The sequence below is a fragment of the Natator depressus genome, chromosome 5 (genome assembly GCF_965152275.1).
Source record: "Natator depressus isolate rNatDep1 chromosome 5, rNatDep2.hap1, whole genome shotgun sequence".
Taxonomy (NCBI): domain Eukaryota; kingdom Metazoa; phylum Chordata; order Testudines; family Cheloniidae; genus Natator; species Natator depressus.
The window spans coordinates 101,780,263-101,806,329 of NC_134238.1; the positions used below are offsets into that span (position 1 = coordinate 101,780,263).

General features: G+C 44.2%; 1 protein-coding gene across 1 annotated transcript in view; it reads right to left on the reverse strand.

Annotated features, from left to right (window-relative positions):
• The window catches only part of BRD10 (bromodomain containing 10), a 108,181-nt gene that overhangs the window by 14,380 nt on the left and 67,734 nt on the right, over window positions 1-26,067 (reverse strand). The window contains exon 5 of the mRNA XM_074953329.1: window positions 14,085-14,174. Coding sequence (XP_074809430.1) covers window positions 14,085-14,174 — 90 coding nt within the window. The remainder of the gene's footprint in view (window positions 1-14,084; window positions 14,175-26,067) is intronic.

Here is a 26,067-nt window from a genome sequence, read left to right on the forward strand (position 1 = left end):
TACACTATGAAGGAAAAAGCAATGGTGGTGTGGAAGAGGCGAGCCTTTCCATGACCTCTGGACATAAGCAGTGACAGCAAATCCAGGAGCTGTGCACCAGCTTCGCGCCAATGTTTTCAGCCACCCCAGGACGGACAGAATGGGTGTACCACTCCAGTGACGCAGGTGATGCTCGCCCAATTAGAGCCCAACCCTACCGGATGGCTCCTCAAGCCAAAACTGCAATAGAAAGGGAGACCAAGGACATGTTACATATGGGTGTAATCTGCCCCTCTGAAAGTGCATGAGCCTTTTCAGTGGTTCTGGTTCCCAAATCAGACTGGGAAATCCGTTTTTGTGCGGACTATCATAAACTAAATGCTATAACTTGCTTAGAAAACTATCCAATGCCATGCAGAGATAAACTATTGGAGAAACTGGGACGTGCCCAGTTCATCTCCACCTTAGACTTAACTAAGGGGTCCTGGCAAGTGCTGCTAGATGACCCAGCCAAGGAAAGGTCAGCCTTCATCACCCCTGTAGGGCTGTATGAATTTAATGTGCTCCCTTTTGGACTGCGAAATGCGCCCGCCACCTTCCACGGACGGGTAGATAACCTTCTGGATGGATCTGGGGAATTTGCAGTTGCCTACCTCAACAGTGTGGCTATATTCTCAGATTCATGGGCAGAACACCTGGAACACCTCCAAGCTGTCTTCCAGCGCATAAGGAAGGCAGGATTAACCGTTAAGGCCAAAAAGTGTCAAATAGGCCTAACCTACCTTGGGCCTACCTTGGACACCAGGTGAGTCAAGGTACTATCAACCCCCTACAGGCTAAGGTAAATGCTATCCAAAATTGGCCTGTCCTCACCAGCGGATTTATTGATGTTCACTAATAATAATCCTGGTGGATGCTCCATCACTGACCATTTTAAAATCAAGATCTAAAAGCTCTGCTGTGGGAATTATTTTGGGGCAGTTCCATGGCTTGTGTTATGCAGGAGGTCAGACTCACTCGATGATCACAATGGTCCCTTCTGGCCTTGGAATCTATGAATGAATAAGCAGGTCCAATCCTTCTTGGGCTTGGCCAGGTATTACCGACGATTTGTACCACACTACAGCCAAATTCCCACCCCTCTGACAGACCTGACCAGGAAAAAACAGTCAAATGCAGTTCCGTGGACTGACAAGTGTCAGAAAGCCTTTAACCAGGTTAAGGTGGCCCTTATGTCTGACCCTGTACTGAGGGCCCCGGACTTCGACTAACTGTTCATCATAACCACAGATGCGTCCGAGCATAGTGTAGAAGCAGTTTTAATGCAGGAAGGACCAGATCAACAATTCCATCCTGTCGTGTTTCTCCACAAAAAACTTTCTGAGAGGGAAAGCCACTGGTCAGTCTCAGAAAAAGAATGTTACACCATTGTGTATGCTCTGGAGAAGCTACGCCCATACATTTGGGGATGGTGGTTCCACCTGTAGACTGACAATGCTGCACTGAAGTGGCTTCACATAGTCAAAAAAACTAACAAAAAAACTTCTTCAGTGGAGTTTAGCTCTTCAAGACTTTGATTTTGAAATACAACACATTTCAGGAGCCTCTAACAAAGTGGCCGATGCACTCTCTTGGGAAGGTTTCCCAGAATCAGCTGCGTAAAAATGTCCCTGCATTCTAAGTCATTGTAGTCCTTGAAATGTAAAAAGTACTGTTTAGTTCTTCATGTAATTATTAGTAACATTAGAGGTGCATGTATCTTATTAACTCTGTTTTCTAAGCCTCCAGGAAGAAATCCCAGCTGACCTGAGCTAGGCTAGACAGCACCGTATGTGATTTGGGGGGCATGTAACAAATAAAGTGGGGGGATAGCTCCCTTTGATGGACACCCAGCCAGCCAGTTAGCTGTAAAATCCCTCTTGATAGCTGTTCTTTACTTGCTTTACCTGTAAAGGGTTAAAAAGTCCCCGAGGTAAAGAAAAAAAAAAGTGGGCACCTGACGAAAAGAGCCAATGGGAAGGCTAGAACTTTTAAAAATTGGGAAAGAAACTTTCTCTGTCTGTTGTTCTCTGGGCTGCAGGGACACGGAGCAGCAACGCTATAAGCAGAAATGCTGAGTAATGTTTGAACCAGGTATGAAAAAGTATCTTCCAAACCTAGAAGAAATTATTTGGACAGGGAATGTTTAGTTAGACACAGTCAGGTTTATTTCTTATTTTGGCTTGTGGATCTCCTCTGTGCTAACCCCTTATGCCTTTGTTTGCTTGAAACCAGTGGCGTATCTAGGTGGAGCGAACAGGACATAAGAAAAGGTGCCACCCACTTGTACTCACCAAGCGGCGCTCCGGGTTCTCGGCGGCACTGAAGGCCCCCGCCGCTGAAATGCTGCCGAGAACCTGAAGCGAATGAAGGCCCCCGCCGAGGACCCAAAGCACGTGAAAGCCCCTGCAGAGGACCCAAAGAGCATGAAGGCCCCCGCCGCCGAGGAGCTGGAACGCGTGAAGGCCCCCGCCGCCGAAGACCCGGAGCGCTACCAGGTGAGTAAAAATTAAAAAAGGAGCCTATAAATTAAAAAGGCGCCACTTGTGCTCAGAGGGGGAGCAGCCGCCCCCGCCCCCGCCCCCGGCTATGCTACTGCTTGTAACCTTTAAGATGAACCCCCAAGAAAGCTAGTTTGGGTGCTTAATTTTTGGAATTGCTCTTTTAAAAATCTAGCAAAAGCCTAAGTTCTAGATGTATTTTCTTCCTTTTTGTTTTTAATAAAATTTACCTTTTTGAAGAACAGGATTGAATTTTTGGTGTCCCAAGAGGTTTGTGCATGTGCTGTTTGATTAGCTGCTGGCAACAGCTAATTTTCTTTGTTGTTGTTTTTTCTCAGCTCTTCCCCGGAGGTGGGGTGAATGGGCTTGAGGGTACCCCACAGGGAGGAATTCCCAAGTGTTCCTTCCTGAGTTCAAGGGGTTTTTTTGCATTTGGGTGGTGCCAGCGTTTACCAAGCCAAGGTCAGAGAAAAGTTGTAACCTTGGGAGTTTAATACAAACCTGGAGTGGCAAATACTAATTTTTAGAATCCTTGCAGGCCCCCAGCTTCTGCACTCGAAGTGCCAGAGTGGGGATTTAGCCTTGACAGATGGGTATATGGGTTTCAACATTACCAAATCCTATGGGTTGTATTAGTGGAAGTGGAGATGCTCCACATCAAGCCACTGTACTGGAGGGGTAAGGATCCTTTCCCCCAAACACTTTTTGAGCAGAGGTCCAACATTTATTTTTAAGAGAAATGTGAACTCTTACAATTTGTTTCCTTGAGCTTACTGTAGAGCATGAATATAACACTTTACAATCAACATTCTTAACTATTTCTCTGCTGATCATTTTAACATAAATATCAGCAACTTTGGGATTGTAGGCAGAGCTTTAAACTGGGGCAGAGCTGGAAGAGAGTACCAATACGACCGCTTTTCTCCCCAGTGTGACTCCTAATTATAGGTAGTGGCAAAAAATTAGTATTTTTGTTCTGGTAGCAATAAGTTATGATATTTGGACTTTTGAACAAATGATCAAATATTTGTATAAAGGAAAGTGTAAAATCTGCTCTTTATTGGTGGCTTATAACTATATTTAACAAAAGAAAAATACCATTTACAATTATGTGCTGAATGTTCCCATATGACTATGGTTAGAGAGACAGTCAACAAATTCTGAACTTAAAACTTACCTTTTTTAAAAAAAATTAGGATTCCGACATCCAGAGCAGCCATGGAATGCTGACTCCGCTCTCCGTGATGCCCCAGCATACACTAGTCTGATAATGGCATACTCATCATGGAACCCCAAAGCAGACTGGAGCCAGGATATGTATACAGGGGGTAAGGACTAAACTTTTATTTTTTAAATAAACACACACACACAACCACAATATTATGCAGTTTTATAAGATTTTTAAAAATTCTTATTTTATATCCTACGGGACATAAAATAAAGAATATTAGGAATCTTACAAAACCATGCAATATTGTTCAAAAAGGGTGGTGGTGGAAGGAGAAAACTTACCTTACCCTTATAGGCCTGCTCCATTCTGCAGCGGGGTTCGGTGGAATGTGTGACATCACCAGTCTACCATGTTCTAGTGATGTTACACGGAGAGGGAGCTGGTGAACTGCAGCTGCTTTGGACATCAGACACCTAAAGAAAAAAATTGGTAACTTTTAAGTTCAGAATGTTTTGAATGCCCTTCTTACCTTAGTTACGGGCAAAATCCTACAACAATTCTTACTCAGTCCCACTGGCTTCAACAGGCATTCTGAGTGACTAAAAATGCAGGATTTGACCTTATGGGGGCATTCAAAATATAAAACACAGGTGCTTCCATTTTAGTTAACAAGAAAAGTGGCTGCATGTCAATGACATGCATTTTAATGTCTGCAACACAATTTCCAAATAAAAATTATGTATAAAATATGTGGCTTTAGTTGTCATCTGAGGAACAGAACTGGAAACAAACAAAAGTCTGTGAACAGTCTTTCATATTCAGAAAGGAGAACTTCTACAAAACTCATTGCACATCTCTGCATTAGTTATATAGTTAAGAATTTATTCTGTGGCTATGGAATTGGCAGGGAAATGATCAGACTTCAGCTCAATATGCTTCTTTAAAAATATCTGGTTGGGACTTCAAGACGTGCAGGGAGAGCCTAGAAAACCAAGCTGTTCCTACAAATGAGGCCTCAGCCTTTCAGTGGCTGTCTACTAATATTAACAGTACTTCCTTTAACAGAAAATAAGACTTAATTTCTAATACAAAATAAAAACAATTTGTTTCTCTTAGCTCTCATGTGCTCTCTTAGCAGGCAAATGTGCCAGACGACAATAAAAAACTTCTGTAGATCCTCACATAATGGTTAACTGTTCTTTTCCTCATCAGTGGCACACCCCAATTTTACCTGGTTAGTTACAACAACGTTCTCCACATAACAGAATCCTGAGAAGAGTACAACTACCAACAAAGTGATTGCTGGACTATCTGGAACAACCAAACCTCAACAGTGATCTCCTCAGTGAAGATAGCGCTATACATCCAGAGGTTCTCAAACTTCATTGCACTATGACCCACTTCTGATAACAAAATTACTACATGACCCCAGGAGGGGGACCGAAGCCTGAGTCTGCCTGAGCCCTGCCATCCCAGGCCAGTGAGGGGAGGAGGGGAAGAGTCAAAGCCTAAGCCACACTGTGGGGGAGCAACACCCAAGCCCCATCTCCGAGGGCTGGGAGGCATGGGGGGAAAAGCCCAAAGGCTTCTACCCCAGCTGGGGGGCCTGTAACCTGAGCCCTGCCACCCAGTGCTGAAGCTCTCGGGCTTTGGCCCCAGGAGGTGGGACTCAGGCTTTGGCTTCGGTCTCAGGACCCAGCAAGTCTAACACCAGCCATGGCGACCCCATTAAATTAGGGTCGCGACCTACTTTGGTGTCCCAACCCACAGTTTGAGAACAGCTGCATTAGACCTTTGCTATACTAAATCCTTAAACAACTACTGCCAATTATGTTTTATCATGAAAGATCAACAAGCTAATATACTTTCAGAATCATGCAAAATACAACTGATTACATCAGCACTTTTCTTTCAGAAATTGGTCTTAAAAAACAGTATCAATGAAAATAAAGAAATCTTGTTTCTGTTTTCAGAATACTGAGGCATCACAAAATGAAAGCAAATTAGCGATAAGACTTCTAGCTGCTGATAATGTATGTCTTCATTTTGTGGTTTAGTCTTTATTACAATATGCCTAATCAGAGAGATATTGTCAGCCCATTCAGCCAAGTGTTCTACTTTCCCTTACGGAAACAAAAATTATCATTTCATTAGCTAATTTACAGCATCTTATATTTTAAAGAAAATTTGGAAAAGCTTAATTCAAAAATAGCAGACATTTTTTCTACTCTCAGTATGAGCTCTGTAAATTTTATAAGCCAGTGGCTCTCAACCTTTCCAGACTCCTGTATCCCTTTCAGAAATCTGATTTGTCTTGCGTACCCCCAAGTTTCACCTACTTGCTTACAAAATCAAACACCAAAATACAAAAAAGTGTCACAACACACTATCACCGAAAAATTGCTTTCTTTCTCATTTTTACCATATAATCCTAAAATAAATCAACTGGAATATAAATATTGCACTTACATTTCTGTGTAGTATATAGAGCAGTATAAACAAGTCATTGTCTATATGAAATTTTAGTTTGTATTGACTTTGCTAGTGCTTTTTATGTAGCTTGCTGTAAAACTAGGCAAATATCTAGCTGAACTGATGTACCCCCTGGTTGAGAACCACTGTTATAAACTAACCTGAGACAGTAAGATTCTTCAGCACTGGACTAGTCATTTGTTGCTCTCTGTCAAAAGAAGCTCTTGGTTTTTACCAACATTCATTCTCTTAACACATTACAACATATACTATATGACATCTCTTGAAGATTTACAGGGTTTTCCTTTATAGATACTAACAAACCTGTTAAATTCCCTTCCAGTAGTTGAACCTTCCACCCTCTTAACTGCTGATAACCAAACATTTCCCTACCTCTTTTCATGCCAATATTTTAAAGAAAAGTTAGATATTTAATTATAACTACTGCTGATGTTTGGATATGTTGTCTTAACTACTTTTGAAGATTAATATATACCTTCAGATATATAAGGCACTTTAGAACAGGGGTGGGCAAACTATGGCCCATGGGCCATATCCAGCCCTTCAGATGTTTTAATCCAGCTCTCAAGCTCCCGTTGGTGAGCGGGGTTGGGGGCTTGCCCTGCTCTGGCATTCCAGTCAGGGAGCAGGGTTGGGGGCTTGCCCCACTCTGCGTGTGCCGTGGCTCCGCACAGCTCCCAGAAACAGCGGCATGTCCCCCCTCCGGCTCCTACACATAGGGGCAGCCAGGGGTCTCTGCACACTGCCCCTGCCCCAAGCACTGCCCCCTCAACTCCCAATGGCTGGGAACCATGGCCAGTGGGAGCTGTAGCAGTGGCACCTGCATACGGGGCAGTGTGCAGAGCTGCCTTGCTGTGATTCCACATAGGAGCCGGAGAGGGGACATGCTGCTGCTTCCGGGAGCTGCTTGAGGTAAGCGCCACCTGGAGCCTGCCCCCTGACTCCCTTCCATACCCCAACCCCCTGCCCCAGCCTGATCCCCCTCCTGCCCTCCTAACCCCTTGATCCCAGCCCAGAGCACCCTTCTGCACCCCCAACCCTACCGCAGAGCCCACACCCCCAGCCGGAGCCCCTCACCTCCCTCCCTGCACCCCAACCCTCTGTCCCAGCCCAGAGTCCCCTCCCGCACCCTGAACTCCTCATTTCTGACCCCATCCCAGAGCCTGCATCCCCTCTCACACCCAACCCCAATTTCATGAGCATTCATGGCCAGCCATACAATTTCCATACTCACATGTGGCCCTTGGGCCAAAAAGTTTGCCCACTCCCGAATAAGAGGTTTCTATAGATACATTAGGATATGTCTGTACTGCAATTAAATACCTGTGGCTGGCCCATGTCAGCTGAAAACAAAATGGTGCTTATTGCTAATGTATCTGAGTGCGTCTCAGACATTAACTAGGGATAGAGCTGTATGTACAGCGCTGTAGCAGTAGGGTTGCCAGGTTTCTGGTGTTTGACCAGAATGCCTGGTCAAAAAGGGACCCTGGAGGCTCCTGTCAGCTCTGCTTTAGTAAGCAAGAGTCTAGATGTAGGTGAAAATAAAATGTTTCAAGGGTGTGATAATTTTTACAGTTTTTTTTATTCTAATGGAAAGTGAGTTGCATGTATAAATCCCTGTACATTAAGAGGAAAATATATCCCTTACTCTCCACCACAATGTAACCCAAAAGCAAGCCCAGATTTTGCCCTTTGTGGTTCTACTTTGTTAGTAGATCATCTTAATTTTCAGTTTGTTACAGCCTGCTATTTTTAAGAGGGATAAAAGTCCATTCACCTTTCCAACTATTTACTTTTCCATATTTATCTCAGGCAATAGCTTTACCTATCTTTTAAGTTTCACAAATAATACAGAAGAAAATTAAGAAATATAACAGGCAACTCCTTATGGCAGTGGTTCTCAAAGTATTGTGCATGTATCACTGGCAACATGTACCACAATCAATAGGTTTATCAAAACGAGAACCTGCTATAACTACATTGACCAAATATTATGGAGGTGGTACTCAAAGAACAACTGTGTTTCATAGGTTATAAATGTTATGACCTAACATGTAATACACAGCTCACAAAAGTAAATCAAAGAGAATGAAACTAAGAGGCAACTGAATGACAACAAAAGTATTCTGACCGCACATTCATAAAAAACAAGCAACAATTGGGTTTCCACGTGTGCTGAATGAGAAGACTCCATAGGCTTCCTTAGTTTATCAGTTAGGGAGCTTCAGTGAATTCACTAAAATTTTGGTAGGACCCCAATCAATTATTTAGGATTCCAAGAATTTCAGCAAGCAAGATGTAGCAAGTTGGTTACAAAACGGAATGTTTTCCCCTCTGTAAAATTTGGTTACTTAAATGTTCCATGTATAAGTGTGATAATACATGGCCTGGTGCTGGAATCAGAGAGGTAGGAAACCCAGTGGTTCTGCTTTTCCCAGTCCTCTCTTCTAGACAGAAACTAGTTACGGTAAATGGACCCAAATTCTGAACACCACATGCTTTACATTAACTGGCCAAAGTAAAATCACAAAATCTACATCAGTCATGTCTGCCCTTTTCATCCTGAGGGACAAACATAGTTTCTGAAAGCTCAAGGGGGCAAAATCAATATTTTGAGGCAGGTGCTTTGCCCTATTCTACTCCCTTTATACCACTCAGGCAAAGAAAGTGAGGAGAAACCACCCACTAGCCTCAACCTGGAGATTCCCCTGGACCTACAGCTAGTATAGCCAGCTCCTGTGCCTCCCTTTTTACATCCCCTGGCACAAAGCGTGTGTTGGAAGTGAGAAGAGGAAATGGGTGGAGTGCACTGTGCTCTTGCTATCCCTAGCTGATGTATGGTCCCTCCTAGAAGATACTGCCAGCTAGCATGAGTCAAAAGCAGCCTCAGGATGCACCAACCTGGGCTGGGGCAGAGAATTAGGGAGCTGTAACTGGTTGATAGTTTTCAGCTTCTCCTCTTTTTACCCTCTCTGGGGCTGCCCTGGCCTATGTGGGGACGGGGAGCCAACATCCTTTGCTAGCTACTCCCCTAGGCTCAAGCTGATTTGTTCAAGTTTCTTTTCCTGCATCTCTTTGACTCCCACAGCCCAGCAAGAAAGCAAGCAATGAATTAGCCAGATTTATTCCCTGCAATGCAACAGGTAAGCTAGTAGGGGAGCTGCTGGCCAGCTGCAGCAGGGAAAGGACAGCAGCTGCTCAGGGAGCATCTAGCTCACATCAGAGGTACTGCTGTGAAGGGCTGGGGCAGCAAGGAAAGTGGTGCGCAGCAATTTGGCAGGATGCAGCGATGGGGCTGATTCAACTCCAGTTTAAAAATGAACGGAGTAGCTCATTTGCAATTCATAATCAAATACACATTTTCTTCCTAACAGGTCATCCTCAAAGGCCACATGTTGGACACCAATGATCTATGCCATTAGGGTGCTACAAATCTAGCAGTAATCAGGAGATTGATCTTCTTCTGCACAGTTTTTCTTGATGGAAGAACATTACCCACGACTAAAGCAAAAGATATTAAATTGTACAGGGGAATCTAGGATCAAGCTGCTTGATACATCCAGACACAGAATGAGTGAAAAACTTTTTCAATAGGTCCATTGTTTTCATTATTGCAGGCGCTGGTGATAGCAACACTGATAGCTAAATTAAGGTTGCCTAACACTTTCCATTATACAAACCCATTTTCAGTTGCTTATAATTTTGTAACACTTAAAAGCATAAGGGCTGAAATTTTCCATGCCACAAGTCTAACTCAGGCTGAACTGTCTTGGAAATTTCAGATAAAACTGTTTAGCCATTTCAGAAAATGACATCTGAGTAAAATATGCTGTTTTTCCTATGTTAAAGAAATCTTACAACTGTTTAATTAAGAGGCTCTGGCACCTCCATGTTTTTGAGCAGGGACTTGAAACTTGGCAGCACAGTTACCTTAGTATCAAGGATGTGCTTATTTGCTATTCCTGTGAAAATCCACCCAAATTTGACCAAACTACAAGACTCTAAAAACTGTAGTTTGCATGTGCTCAGAAGTATGCTAGCTTAGCAACTAAATTCTCTGAAGATTTACTCTGCACTGAGCATGCTCCATCTCCTTACAGTTCCTAAGTGCTGACAGGGGGTCAGTTACTAGGAGTATTGAGAGTAGGAGTACTGTCTCTCCTGTGTTCTGAATGCTCCTGTCACTAGCACCCAAGCAGCAAGGAGAGGGAAGATGTATGAATGTATTGATGTATGTATGAAGTATGTAAATATGAAGAAAGAAGTCTGGAATGACTAAATATCAGGAATAAAAATCCCTGGCCTAGTTAGGCTCTGGCATCAATTCTGCAGTTTCTAAGAAGTTAACTTCTTCTGATAACAGTCTCTCATGAAAAACATCTCTTAAGATATGAGGAAGCTGGTTTTGAACTAGAGGGTGTGCTCCTCCCATCATCAGATAAACTCAAGAACTCTCTGGTCCTAAGAAACATTTCCAAATCTGGCAAAAATGAGGACAGATGGTCCCTAAATGGAAGAATAAGGGTAAGGCTACCAAAGTCCTCTGGTAAATCTTCATACTAGCATTTTAGCCAGCATTACAAAAACCTGATGGCCCTGAGACCAATCAAAAAGATCGTTTATGCCTCCAATAGCCCTTATCTTTTCCAGCTCACTAGCCCTAGATCCTTCGTAAGACTGGAATCCACCTAAGGAGGAAAAGCAACTGATGGAATTGGCCCTTCTGATACACCTTTTCTTCCCTTCAAATAGCAGGCCTATCACCTTTGCGTGCATCTTTATTGACAGACCAGAATTTCATAGTTGTGTGCCTACAAGCAGCATTGATTACAACCAAAAAGAAGTGAGTAGACAAAATCCTAATATTTACAAAAAGCAGTAACCTGCACAACTATGGACTACGCAACACGCTGTAGCAGTGACCAAGTTTTAACAGAGTAAGATAAGAAAAATCTAACTAAATTTAATACAACAACTACACAGGGAGAGAGTTATATTACATGACAGAACAGATTAGTGTAGAGAAACTGAGGGATGACTTGTGGGTAGGAGATTTTATACACTGTTTTAAAACAATGGGTTTGAGGGACATACATCCTCCCCCCAGCAATGTTTCTCTGTGGCAGGAAAAAAACTCCTACAGTGGGGATCAGCAGGGGGAATGTCATGAAGGAGAGAGAAATTCCAGTTGCTTCAAAGGGGTCATAACTCCAAAAAAAGGCCTCTGATAATTCAGCTTCTTCCAATGATCCTGCAAGAAGAGTTTCAGTGTCACTCTTTGGACTGCCACACAGAGAGAGGCAAAAACAAAACAGGCCTCAAGAAGAGTACAGCTCAGCCCAGACCATCAGATATAAAAAGCTACTGAACTTTTTTGGGGCAACAAATTAAAAGAGTTTGGTCTAAACTATCAAGACGTGATAACACGCAATATAACATAGGAACTGACATACCATATCAGACAATGGTTCAGCTAGTGCAGTGTGCTGTCTCTGAGAAAACTAGATGTTTCAGAGGAAGTTGCAAGAAACCTCATGGCAAACACTTATGGAATTGCCTCCCAAAAAGGGAATGTTATTCTTAGGGTTTATCCACAGGAAGACTTAGTGGCACTAGCCTGCCATGCAATAACTGGCTCTGTAGATTCTGCTACTGCATATTAGAAGTCCAATAGTACACTTTGACCTACGCACTACAGAACTTTTAGTGCATGGTAACAGGGTTCACAAGGCCAGTTAGTGAATAGCAGGCCAGTGTGCTGTAGATTTACACTCCAGCTTGCCACTCACTAAGTTTCCATGTGGATAATCCCTTAACTTCTGTCAGACAGAGACTGGCCCATTCCCTGAAGAATTAAAATTTATATCAATTCTATTTTTTAAATTTCTTATCTAATTTAACTGTGGATGTTACAACTGTGCCGGTCTTATTAGCAACATAAATCTATTTGATGCCTCCTAAACTCTTAGTTGCAATGACATCTCCTGGCAATAAACTCCACAGGTTAATCATGTGTTGTAAAGAATTACTTCCTTTTATCAGTTTTAAATTTGTTGCCTTATGATTTCACTGAATATCTTTTTGTTCTCGCATAATGAAAAAGAGTAAACAGAGCATATGATTTACCTTTTCTATCGCATTATTTTGTATCATTTCCGCTATTGTTTATTAATTCCCCGTTTAGAAATCTCCTCTTTAAATGAAACTAAATGCAGTCCCAGTCTTTTCATGTTCTTAAATTTTTATTTTATTTTTATGTAACATTTACATTGCTGTAGTCCCTAGAGACCAACCGGATCAGGTCCTCATTATGGCAGACCTTTACAAACATATGGAATGTGATGGTCCCTCCCTCAGAAAGCTTTACATGGAAGTCTTTTCCTGACTCTGTGCATTATTTGTATCAGTACTCCCCAGGATTTATGCTATATTCTTTTAGAGACAGGGCGACCAGAACCGAGCATATATAAAGGCATTGTTACATTTCAGCTTAATGAGCAATTATGAAAAATTTAGATATTTACATACCCTTCTAAAAGCCTTGCTGTTATTAGATAATCCATTATAGGAGGAACATCAGCAGAATACACATATAGCTATTAATCTGTACTGCTGTACATAGATATTACTTCTATATTACTAATCTCTGCCATTCTGGTAAACCTCTCTCGCATTATTAGTCTTGAAACCAAGCTGCAGTCCTGCAGCTGCAAAATAATTTCAAATGGGGTCCATAACTCAGCTTTGAGTGTTGTTCTAGGCATCATTCTGAGTTTTTAAAGTAAAGTCTCTATTTTTCATAGTCCAGGTTAACATTTAATACCTCTTCCATTTTTCTAAACCTACCAAATCCACTTTTTTTCTTTTTTTTTGCAAATAGAACATTTGTTGTATCAATAACCTAAGGGGACCTGAACATATGTCTTCAAGCACCTAAAGTAATATAGGCTGAATAGCCTAATTTTCCTTCTAAAATACAGAGACAAAGTCATTTAAAATTGTTAGGCATTTCCGTGGCATTTTTAAGAACTCTATCGATCACAGCTGCCATAGATGAAACTTTTATCAAGAGACGGAAAGGAGAACAGAGTTCAATAGTAGAAGGGGTTTGAGCCAGAGAGTCAAGAAAACAAATGGGTTCCACCACTTATGCTTTTAAAAACATTCATCTTGGTGGGAGACTCTCCCTCTTTGCCACCGCACCCAATATCTGCTGGATTCTTTGGTCCAATGGGTCTGATTTTGGCTTCTTGGCAACAGCGTCTTGGGTTATGTGGCCCAATGTCCGCTAGGTATGAATCTGTCCCTCAATCCCCACTCCAAGGCCAGATGGAATGATCGTGATGCGTTGCCTCCCATGAATGAACACTTCAGCAGCTGACTATAAATACAAAAGTCAGGCTAAGCTGAATCTGACTACACATTTGTGGAAGAGGAGGAGTCAGACATCAGCATAGACATTATGTGGCTACATCACAGGGCCCTGTGTAACCATGTATGTGGCTGGAAATCTAAGCATGACCACAAATATGTGAGGATTCCATACGCTGAAGTAGTATGAGAATGTGGCCCCAAGAAAAGGTGCTCACAGAATAAGTACAAATAAACCTACTCTGTCTAAGGTACTATTGCCCTGCCCAAGCTTTACTGAATTAAAACCATGAAAAAATATTTAGATTGCTATATACTTATTAATTTCACTGATTCTTGACAGTAATTGTGAACTGAACACTAATATAAAGATATGATGGAAATAAAAAATAAAATCTTTCTAGCTAGTTAACTCCAGAGGCTTCCATACAGCTACTCGTAAGACACACATTCTAACAATTGACAGGCTCCAGAAAATAACTGGAACAATTTTATACCCATACAAAAGAAAGTTTTTGAACATCACATACCGATTTCTTTCTAATGTTCTCCAGATCTTTGAGTTCATTCTCGATTTTTGTGATTAATTCCCTGAGTTCATCAAGATTAGTGCAAATAAGCTAAAAACAAACAAACAAACAAACAAAAAAAGACTTGGTAATGCATCATTTAAAAACACACACTGAAGTTAAAAAAAAAACTCATCTAAAAACACATTTTAATGCTTAAGTTTACCACTTGATCTTTTCTTTACTTCTGCAATTAATATATAACAAACAAGGAAAAAATCCCCATAACTTTTAGAGAAAAATCTTATTAGACAGACGTCAGTCTTCAAGCTTACATAAAGATGGAGTAGCTGAAATTTTGATACCGCTGGCTGCGTCTCCATATGTTCTTACATAATTTACACTTCCCCGCTTGTAAATGCCTGCGTCAGAGTCCAGGTACTTTCTAAAAGACAAACTTGCAGTGCAGAATGACACAGATCAGGAAACTTGCCCTAGTTTTAACTGTGCCTCTGAATACCTTTATGCATGCTCCAAACGATTCCTTAGCACTGAGCTGCAATTGAGCTAGTAAGGTCATTACACCTTATTTTTGTTTGTTTATACAAAGTACCAGTAAATAAGTGTAACTATCATTTAAAATAGAAAGTCAACAAAAGACAATGGGCCAAATTCAGCCTTGGTATAAGGAAGTACAATTTCACTGATTTTAATTGAGTTGCACATGTTTACACCAGACACCCATGAAAGGTAATCCAAAAAACACAGCTGTTTTCACAAAGTAACATGATTTGAACAAAAATAAAGCACTCAATATAACGTAACCCAATATAATGTATACATTCCTGTTACTAATTTCTTCAACAGATGGCTTGTTTTCTTAATATTTCCTTTCAGACTCTGGCTGTTAATTTCCTGATTAACTGAGCTTGTCTACATTAAAGAGGCTGAGCCGCTGCAACGGCGCTGCTGAAGTGGCTCTGTAGACACCACCGACACCAATGGGAGGGATTCTCCCACTGGCATAGGGAACCCGCCTCCCCAAGAGGCAGTAGCTTGCGCTGTCTACATGGGGATTTAGGTAGGTTTAACTATGCTGCTAATTAGCGTGGATTATTCACACCCTAATGTAGTTAAACCAACCTAATTTTCTAGTGTAGACCAGGCCTATGAGCACAAACATAATGTGAGCAACTAGCAGAAGAATTCTGGTTTACTAACATTTATGTCAACAATAGGCTTTTAATCTAGAAACCATAAAACTATAATTTTTTTACTCATATAATTGAATTTTAAGAACTCTAGGTCTTGGTGGAGGGGGTGTGTGTGTAAGATATCAGCTGACAACAACTTTTTTCCAGAGGCTATAACCCAGCACGGTTGGTCACTGGATTTAAAATATCAAAATAAGTGATACCAAAAAACATTCAAGTCTGTCTTCAAAATGTTCACTAACGATTACAAACATAATTAAATCTTTTAACAACAGAACACAAAATAAAAAATGACAGAATACAATTACTAATATTTATGGCAAATCATCAAATTATTCTAACGCACTCTGATTTCAGTTGTTTTAACCCAGGAAATTTTACAATGGGAACAAGTTAAAATAAAATTTATGTACACTGATTTGACTATTTTAGGCTCCAAGTGTCCATATGCCTACCTTCTCCAATACAATTTTTTGTTGTTGTTTCTGATACTTCCCTTCTCCAATTCTATTTTTTTAAAATAGCCTTGTTAATAAAATACAGCATAGGCTCTTTTGTCAAGATACCGAGGTTTAAAAGACAGCTAATGCATACAGGCAATAATTACTTTCCATAACATTTTACTGAAAAAAGAGAATTTTTATACATACTTCAGTGGGTCTTTTTAAGACAGTGGAATAACTCTAACTTTATTAAACAAAGTAGAAATGAAAGAATAAGTGAGCAAATGATCAAGCTATCTTAGGCTTTTTCAAAGTATTCCTTTTTTACTGCAAAAACAAAAAGTATATGTTTGCACAATCTGCTCTTCAGGTAGCTAGCAGCACGAACTATTCTTAAGTTGCCCAACTCTTCCCATTATAAAACTATTTTCAGTTGCTCATAACTTGGCCAAAACTTGAACCATTTGGGCTGAAGTTTCCAATGCCAGGTTTCTGCCTCAGGCTGATGATTTTTTTTTAAGTTTCAGCAAAAAGGGTCCAACCATTTCCACAAATGAAAATAGGGAAAATACATTGTTTGGCCCATGCTGAACAAATTAACACAACTGTTTTGTATAAAACTTTGGCACCTCCATGGTTGGGAGCAACAGCTTGAAATTTGGCAAGGAGATTACTTGGAGGAAGATGGACTGTGAGGGAGAAGGGATAACTGGAACTCAGATCAAGAAGTTAGAACTGGGTGGGCATGGAGACTGGAAAAGGGAAAAGTTACCCACAGTTGGAGACTGGGATTAGCTAGATGAGGACACTGAGATGAGGAGCTGTGGAGTTGAGAAAACAGACTGGAATGATGACTGGATAAGGGGAATGGGGCAGAAAAGGTCAGGCTTAGGGAGAACAGGAGCAGAAGGGTCTGTGACTACTAGAGGGCACTCCCCTTTAGAACCTGGAATGGAACCCAAGATTTCTGAGTCTCACCATTACTCAGCTGTCTGAAAATATCTGTGGAACCCATTGGCAAAGTGTGCATCTAATCCCCATCTAGTGCTAGTCCACGTAGAGGATCACAACCTACTACAGCTACTACTACCACCACCAGTTACTATACTAGCTCAAGTAGTGAAGATCTGTGCTGTGGATCCAGGGGTGAAAGTAACTTAAAGGACTTACCAGTACTTCTGGGTTGGCTCTGGGCCCCTGGAAGGTGCGGGGCCTCGGGCAGAAGGGGTGGGGCTGGGGCCAGATTCCCCCAGCCAGCTCTTCAGCAACTGCTAGACCCATGCCACCTGGGGCTCCAGCGGTGATTTAAAGGGCCTGGGGCTCCGGCCGCCGCCAGGAGCCCCGGGCTCTTTTAAATTGCTGGGCCCCAGGGCAGCTGCCCCTTCCCCTCTCATCAGAGGCCCTGCCAGTATGGTGCTTAAAGTGCCGTGGCAGCACTTTAATGAAGGCCATGTACCGGCCCATACCGGGAGCCACTTACTTACTGGTACGGCGTACCAGCCCGTACTGGCTTACTTTCACCTCTGTGTGGATCTAAAGAGAAGGTTACTCACCTTGCAGAACTGAGGTTCTTCGAGATGTGTGTCCCTCTGGGTGTTCCACTCCAGGTGACAGTGCATCCTGGCGCCGTTGATTGGAGATCTTCGGTAGCAGTGCCTGGTCGGGACGCACGTGCTCAGCTGCTGTCTCACGGCATCATTAGAGTCTGCCTGAGCACGCACGTCCCGCACCCCCCTCAGTTCCTTCTCTACCGTAGAGATATCAGAATAGTACTCCAAAGTAGAGGGGAGGAGGGTGGGTAGTGGAACACCCACAGGGACACACATCTCAAAGAACCTCAGTTACTGCAAGGTGAGTAACCTTCTCTTCTTCTTCTTTGAGTGCTGTCCCTGTGGATGCTCCACTCCAGGTGAATGTGAAGCAGTTGGTTGGTGGGACTTTGGAGTTGCAGCAGTGACAACTGTAGACAGTACTGTGTGGCCTACTATGGTATCTGCCGTGGTATCCTGTGTGATAGCATAATGTTTGGCAAATGTGTGGTCAGATGTCCATGTGGCCACTTGGCAGATGTCAGTAATAGGTACGTTATGGAGGAAGGCAACGGATGTTGACATTGCCCGAGTAGAATGAGTTCTGATGCCCTCAGGTGGTTGGGCATTCTGAGTTCGATAACAGGATCTGATGCAGTCAGAGATCCACTTGGAAGGTCGTTGCTTAGAGATGGCCACCCATTCGATCTGTCGGTAGTGGAGACAAATAGCTGAGGGGATTTACGAAATATTTTAGTCCCGTCTAGATAAAAGGCGATTGCCCGTCTGACGTCGAGGGTATGTAGTGCCACTTCTTGTGGAGCCTTATCAGGTTTGGGATAGAATGCAGGTAATTATATTGGTTGATTAAGATGGAAGGTAGACACCACCTTAGGGAGAAATTTAGGGTGGGATCGCAAGGCAACCTTATCTTTAGAGAAGGTTGTGTAGGGAGGGTAGGCCATCAGGCAATTATTTCCCTACTCTTCTTGATGACGTTACGGCAACTAGGAAAGCTATCTTCATAGATATCGAAGACCACGAAGGGCTCGAAGACCAGCTAAGGGCTCGAAGACCACAAAGAACTAGGTTGAGATTCCAGGTGGCTGCCGGTGGCTGAATCTCAGGGTAGAGATTCTGCAGGCCCGTGAGAAGGCGTTTTATTGTGGGGTGGGCAAAAAGTGAATATCCGTCCAGTAAGTCACGGAAGGTGGTAAGGGCCGCGAGGTGTACTCTCATGGAGCTGAGCAAGAGCCGGTTATGTTTTAGTTTCAAAAGGTAGTCTAGGATGTTAAGGAGGGTCATGGCATGGAACGTCAAGCGTTTATGGGAGCACCAGACAGAGAAGCATTTCCGCTTTTGCAGGTAAGTCTTACAAGTGGAGTCTCTTCTACTGTGCAGGAGGACATACGGGACCTGCTCAGAACAGGCTAGTTCGTGGGTTTGGAACCATGAAGGAACCATGCCATCAGATGAAGTTTCTGGAGCTGTGGATGAAGAAGTTGGCCCTTGTCCTGAGACGGCAGATCTGGTCTGTTGGGGAGAGTCCTTGCAGGACGGATGCACATGCATAGCACGTAAGGGTACCACGTCTGTCTGGGCCAAGCCAGGGCAATAAGTATGACCTGGGCCTTGTTGTTTCTGATCTTGCAGAGAACCATGTGTATCAGAGGGATCAGTGGAAAAGCGTACACAAGTGAGTTGTTCCACAGGATGAGGAACATGTCTCCTAGAGATGCAGTACCAAGTCCCACTCTGGAGCAAAGTAGGTGACATTTGCGATTCTGGGTTGTGGCAAAGAGGTCTATCGACTGGGTGCCACAGCGGGAGAAGAGCTGTCGTAATATCATGGGATGTAATTCCCATTCATGTTCCTCGGAGAAGTGTCTGCTGAGTGTGTTGGCAGTAGTGTTGTGACAGTCGGGTAGGTATGAAGCGGTATTTTCTATGTGGTGTTGTATGCACCAATACCTAACCGGATGGCCTCCATACATAGGGAGCGCGATCGTGCTCCCCGCTGTCTGTTGATGTAAAACATACATGCTATATTGTCCATTAGGACCCGGATGGATTTGTTCTTTACAAGGGGGAGGAAGTGAAGACAAGCATGTGTGACTGCTCTGAGCTCTAGGAGATGTATGTGCAGACGCGTCTCTGACAGGGACCAACGGCCCTGTGCCCTGTGTCCCCCCAGGTACGCTCCCCAACCCATCAGGGAAGTGTCCGTGGTGAGCATGAGTGTCGGGGAGCGTTGCTGGAAGGGAACGCCCATGCATAGGTTGTCTGATTTTGTCCACCATTGTAGGGAGGCTAATACGTTCGCTGGAAGAGTTAGCATCATGCAGAAGGTGTGTCTGCTGGGTTTGTAGTTGGAGTTTAGCTAACCCTGAAGACATCTCATGTGCAGCCTGGCATACTTGACCACGAAGGTGGTGGCTGCCATGTGGCCAAGAAGCTGTAGGCAAATACTTGCTTGTATCCTGGGGTGAACGGAAAGCATGTGTATGAGATGTGTAATAGCTAGGAATCTGTTGTGTGGGAGCGAGGCTCTGGTTTGAATTGAGTCCAGGTGAGCTCCGATGAATTTGATCTGCTGTGTGGATGTTAGGGTGGATTTTTGAAAGTTTATTTGTAGATATAAACTGTGGAAGAGGGAGATGGCGAAAGGGGTAGCTTGTAATGTCTCGTATGAGCTGCCTTTGATGAGGCAGTAGTCTAGGTAGGAGGAAAGTATAATCCCGTGCCTGCAGAGGTGGGCCACAACTATGGCTAGGGTCTTGGAGAATACCCTCGGTGCTGTGGAGAGTCCCAGTGGGAATACCCTGTACTGGAAATGGTTGTGTCCGAGTGTGAATCGCAGGAAGCATCTGTGTGCTGGATGAATGGATATGTGAAAATAGGTGTCCTGTAGGTCAAGGGCTGTGAACCAGTCCCCTTGTTCTAGCGTGGGTATTATTGGGCCCATGTGACCATCTTGAATTTCTGGACACGTACAAATTTCTTCAGTCGGCATAGGTCTAGTATAGGTCTTCATCCCCCGCCCTTCTTTTGGGTCAGAAAGTAGTGGGAGTAGAACCCTTTTCCTCAATGTTGTGTCGGCATAGGTTCCATTGCACCTATCTGTAGAAGATGAGCCACTTCTATGCGAAGTAGGTGCTCGCGAGAGCGGTCCCTGAAGAGGGACGGGGTAGGGGGAAGGATGGGCGGGTAGCATAGAAAAGGGATGGAGTAATCTGACTGAACTATTTCCAGGACCCAACGGTCCTGTGTGACCAGCTGCCAAGCATGGTGGAAAACCTCGAGGTGGTGGCCAAATGGGCAAATAAGCAGTGGAGTCAAGGGGTGGTCGCTCAAACCCTCAACCAACACTTCAAAATTGCTGTTTGTTTCCTGATGGGTGGGAGGTAGCTGGTTGAGCCTGGTTTTGTCTGCACCTAGGAGGTTTAGCATGATTCCTGGCTATATCATATGGTCTGGGCTGGGGCCGGTGATATTGTTGTGTGTGTGGCCTCTGATAAGGTTGATACCGTTGTCTCCTGGGGAGGGACGAGTATATGCCCAGTGTGCACAGGGTTGCTCTAGAGTCTTTCATAGTGTGAAGGACTTCGTCTGCCTTTTGGAAAAAAGCTTATCTTTATCAAAAGGTAGGTCCTCCACTTTGGTCTGCAGGTCTTTGGGGATACCGGATGCAGACAGCCAGGAAGATCTGCACATAACCACTGCAGTTGCGGTAGTGCGAGCTGCTGTGTCTGCCATGTCCACAGATGCTTCTAGGGCCATCCTGGACACCAATTGGCCCATGACAAGAACTGACTTAAAGTCTGCTCTCCTGTCCTCGGGGATACAGGAGGTAAAATCAAAGAGCTTACTGTAATTGTCGAAGTCGTAACTTGCAAATAGCGCTGAATAGTTTGTGATTCTGAATTGCAAAGTGGAGGAGGTATAAACCTTGCAGCCCAAGAGGTCAAGGAGTTTGAGGTCCTTGTCTTGCAGGGTGGGTCGGTATTGTGGCTGTTTTGTCCTGTGTGTCGCTGTATCCACTACAAGAGAATTCGGTTGTGGATGAGAAAATAAGAAGTCTTTAGCAGGAACATAGTATTTACGTTCAGCCTTTTTGCAAGTTGGTGGGATAGAGGCTGGGGTCTGCCAGAGGGTACCAGCTGGTTCTAGGAGCACTTCATTTATGGGGAGCGTGATCTTTGAAGGCACAGAGGGTTGGAGGATTTTGAGGAGTCTGTGTTGTGACTCCTGGACCTCCACTACAGGGATGTCCTGGCTGAGTGCCACCCTTTTGAAAAGTTCCTGGAATTTCTTAAAGTTGTCCACATTTTGTGGAGGCGGAGGCATGAGGGCTCCATCTGGAGCTGATGGAGAGTTAGGAGTCGGTGAATCAGGGTATGGTTCATAGCTCACCTCTTCGGGGGGGGAGGGGAGCGGCTTCAGGCGATCTAGATGAAGATGGAGCTGGAGACAGAGGCACAGAATAAGCTCGTGGTCTGGTGGAAGAGTCACGAGGATGAGTGGCAGGAAGAGCCGGCCAAGGGTACCACTGAGGCCAAGGCATAGGATAAGAGAAGTGAGGTCCCACCCACAGGGGGACGAAGTAGGGAAACTGAGGCTGGTGCTTGTGAGCCATGTCCTGAGGTATAAATGGTTCTGGTGGAGGAGAGGCAGGCTGGGAGAACTCTGCCCGCTGCTGCATATTGGGCTCGTTGTCAGTGAAGGTAGTCAGGTCAGGTGGGGAGAGCGGCTGGTCAAACAGTGAGCACTGGTGTCAAGGAGCGGAGAGTCAGGCTTAGGGGCCACTGAGATGTGGTCCTGATTTAAGAATTGCTGCTGCTCCCTGGGCTGTGATCCAGCTGAGCGAGATATGTGATCAGAAGCACGTATTGACTTCCGCTTTGCTTTTGTGGGTACCGCGGGCTACAAACCGTGGGCTGTTTGTAGGCACCCTGCAGGTCTGCTCCTGCTTCTGGAATGATAGGCAGGCTCGGTGCCAACGTTCTTGTTGGCACCAGGGCAGAATGCACTGTCGGCACCAGATCTATTTTTGGTGCCAAGGGGACCGGTGCCAAGGAGACCTTCCTGCTATGGGAAATCGGGTCCCTGCCTCTGTGTTCCGCGGGAGCTGTGGCTGAGGTGCTGGGATGGTTGGAGGCGCCTGCCTTCGGCGCTGTCAGCACTGAGGGTAAGGATCTTGCAGGAGACCCTTTACCCTTTTGAAAGTCTCTGCAAGGAGACAGTTGGGCTTCCTGCCTCTTCGCCTGAGAGGGTGAAGCCATGCTCCCAACTAGTTCCGACCTGGCCGGGAAGCATGAGGGAGAGGGTTTGCTATTGCCCGTCTCCATAGGCAGCTGTAGGGATTTCTCCATCAGGAGCATTTTCAGCCACAGGTCTCTGTCATGACGAGGCCCTGGTTTTCAGGCTGGTATAATGGACACACTTGGCAGGGACGTGTGTCTCGCCGAGGCACTTCACACAGTGTGAGTGTCCGGCAGACCATGGCATAGGCTCCTGACAGGAGTCACATTTCTTAAATCCTTAAGACCCTGGCATTATTGCACTAGGAATGCTTGGGTAGAGTGTCTCAACTGGAGACAAACTTGAGGAAAAGAATAAAGTTTTTTGGTTTTTTTTTAAACTAATTAACTATTCTAAAGGAAGGGAAATAACTGGGATGTTTCTAACTAACTATTTCTATGTCTTTGTACTTATTTCCTTTAGTGACCAGGGAAGAGGATCAGAACTGTCCCGAGTCCCGTCTTCAGCCGAGGACGGTTGAGAAGGAACTGAGGGGGGTGTGGGACGTGCATGCTCAGGCAGACTAATGATGCCGCAAGACAGCAGCTGAGCACGTGCATCCCAACCAGGCACTGCTACCAAAGATCTCCGATCAACACCTCCAGGATGCACCGTCACCTGGAGTGGAGCACCTACAGGGACAGCACTCGAAGGAGAAGTTTCCAACCCTGCTGATGAACCATGTGGATATCAATATGGTTCCACATGATTAATTCTATTTTTTCAGTTTTCTTTTTAAAAACCTAGGAAATTACACACAAAAAAACATGTTTAAGGAACACTGAGGTTCCAAATTCAACCATTCAGAAGTTAAGAAATGCCATCATTAAGATTGTCCATGCAGCCTCCTTGTGCATATGCACTATGATACAGTTTTTAACTCCCTGATCATGTACTATCTCTTTCACAGGATTCCTGCATCATTCAATGTACAGGATGTACTGTGTTCTCAGGATGAATCAGAGTTATGTAGTGAAGGAGGCTGTAATACCCCTATCTCATTTGTTGCAGAAGTTGAAAGATGTGCAGTGAATGAGGCAAGGAATTGCAGGAAGAGAAAAGATGGTCTCGTGATTAAGGCATGAATGTTGACCTAGAGAACTGGATTCTATCCATGCCTCTGCTGCAGAGTTCTTATGTGATTGCTAGTCAAGTCACTTCATCCAAACTTTTCACAGATGTTCACTAACTGTGTGTTCTTGGATGCTCAAACTGAGACCCTGGGGATTGATATACAGAAATATTGAGCATTTATAGCTGCACGTGAAGTCAATGGGAGATGTGCTTTGAATATATAAAGGGCTGTATAAAGCGAAGTAGTCTGAAAAATCAGATCTTAGGTGTCAAGTTGGGCACCCAAAGTGGATACTTTTGATTTTAATCTCTAGGTATCTCAGTAAAATTGGGATTATACCATCCCCTCATCTCACAGGTGTACTGAGAAGGTAAATTAGTTAATGCTTGTGAAGCACTCAGATACTATAGTAATAAATGCCTTTAAAAGTCCATGAAAATATCAGTAATTCTGTATTCACAACAGGATTTAAAGAATGTGCAGTAAATAAAGCCTGAGGCTACACACTGAATGAGGATACAACAAAATATTGAAAAGCAGCTCAGTCAGTGAACACCATCAATTCTGTGCACTGAATGAAAACAGGATTCTATGGAGGGAAAAAGTATGTGATGATGTAATTATAGACTGTATCATGATGTATAAGCGCAAGGAGGAAGAATTAAGGTTGCACAGGCTACTTTAATTTTGAAATTTCCTACATTTTGGGTACTTGACTGCATAAACAGCATACACATCACCACAGCATTCTCTTTAAAAAAACCTCAGGTGGAAGGGCTAGTAGGCAAAATTCAGTGTTTCATTTTTTGTGATAATATTGCATTCTAAGTTGTTGCAAAGTTTTTGCCACTCAGCTTAAGGGAAAATGCCACTAATGAAACCAGAATACCTGTGTTTTGATTCATGTTGTCACATCCTCATAGCTAATTGCTGGTTCTTTTTCAAGAGAGGCATGTAAAACAACACACTTTCTACTACTAAATATTTTGAACAAGAAAAAGAATGTGGGAAAAAAGCTGTGCCCTTTATGGTTTTTGCAGGTGGCGACTGAAGATAAAATTTGGGTCTTTCAGGCACCTGGTCTGCAAATATTTATGTATGTGCTGAAACTTTAAGCGCTGTGAATAGGTCCACTGAAGTCTATGCACACTGAAGTTAAGCATGTACGTAATTTGGATTTGGGATTTGGGTTGGTTAACATATATGGGCCTGATTTTCAGAAGTGTTGACCAATTACTGTGGCACTCTGTACCTCAAAGCAGCACCCTGGAACCCACATATTCACGCCATGTAAGGTTTCATATGAAAGGTCATGATCTGCTGAAACCCATTTTTCTGCCAAAATATGTATATCATTAGTGTATATGAAGTTATGAGATTTTTCTGTATGGTTGTTACTGAAATATGCTGTAAGTTTGCTCGTGACATACAGAGGAGGTGACTGTGACATTATATAATTAAAATATGACCATGTAGATCAGGAGTGGGCAAACTTTTTGGCCTGAGGACCATATCGGGTTTCGGAAATTGTATGGAGGGCCAGTTAGGGGAGGCTGTGCCTCCCCAATCAGCCAGGTGTGGCCCGGCCCCCGCTCCCTCACCCTGCTTCTCAACCCTGGATGCCCCCCCCCCCCCCCCGGGACTCCTGCCCCATCCAAGCTCCCCTGTTTCCTGACAGCCCCCCCGGCACCCCTGCCCCATCCACTGCTCCACCCCCACACTCCCTGTCCCCTGACTGCCCCCAGAACCCTTGCCCCTGACTGCCCCCCACCGCCCCATCCAACCCCCCATCTCCTTCCTGACTGCCCCCATTCAACCCCCTGGTCCCCACACTCTGACAGCTCTGACCCCATCCACACCCCCGCCCCCTGACCACCACCTTGAACTCCCCTGTCCTCTATCCAACCTCCCCTGCTCCCTGCCCCCTTACCGCGCTGCCTGGAGCACCGGTGGCTGGCGACACGGCTACACCAGGACAGGCAGCCATGCCATGCAGCACAGAGCACGGGGTCAGGCCGGGCTCTGCAGCTGCGCTGCCCCAGGAGCTCACAGAACATTGAGCTGGCAGCGCAGTGAGGTGAGGCTGCAAGGGAGGGGGAACAGCGGGGGAGGGTCCGGGGGCTAGCCTCCCCGGCCGGGAGCTCAAGAGCTGGACAGGAGGTGGGATGTGGCCCGCGGGCCGTAGTTTGCCCACCTCTGATGTAGATCATTGTTGCTACCACTGTTATATAATTGCAACACATCTTATACAAAGTGTGTCAAGTAAGGTGTTTATGGAAAGGTTCTGATTTGTTGATTATGATTATACTATTTGTATGCATGTATCATTTTGTATTTGAAGTTATGAGTATTGGCTGTATACCTATATTTCAGATATGTTTGCTCCTGTGGTAACACTCATAAGGTATTTATCCTGCACGTCTTGAAGGGACTATACAAGTT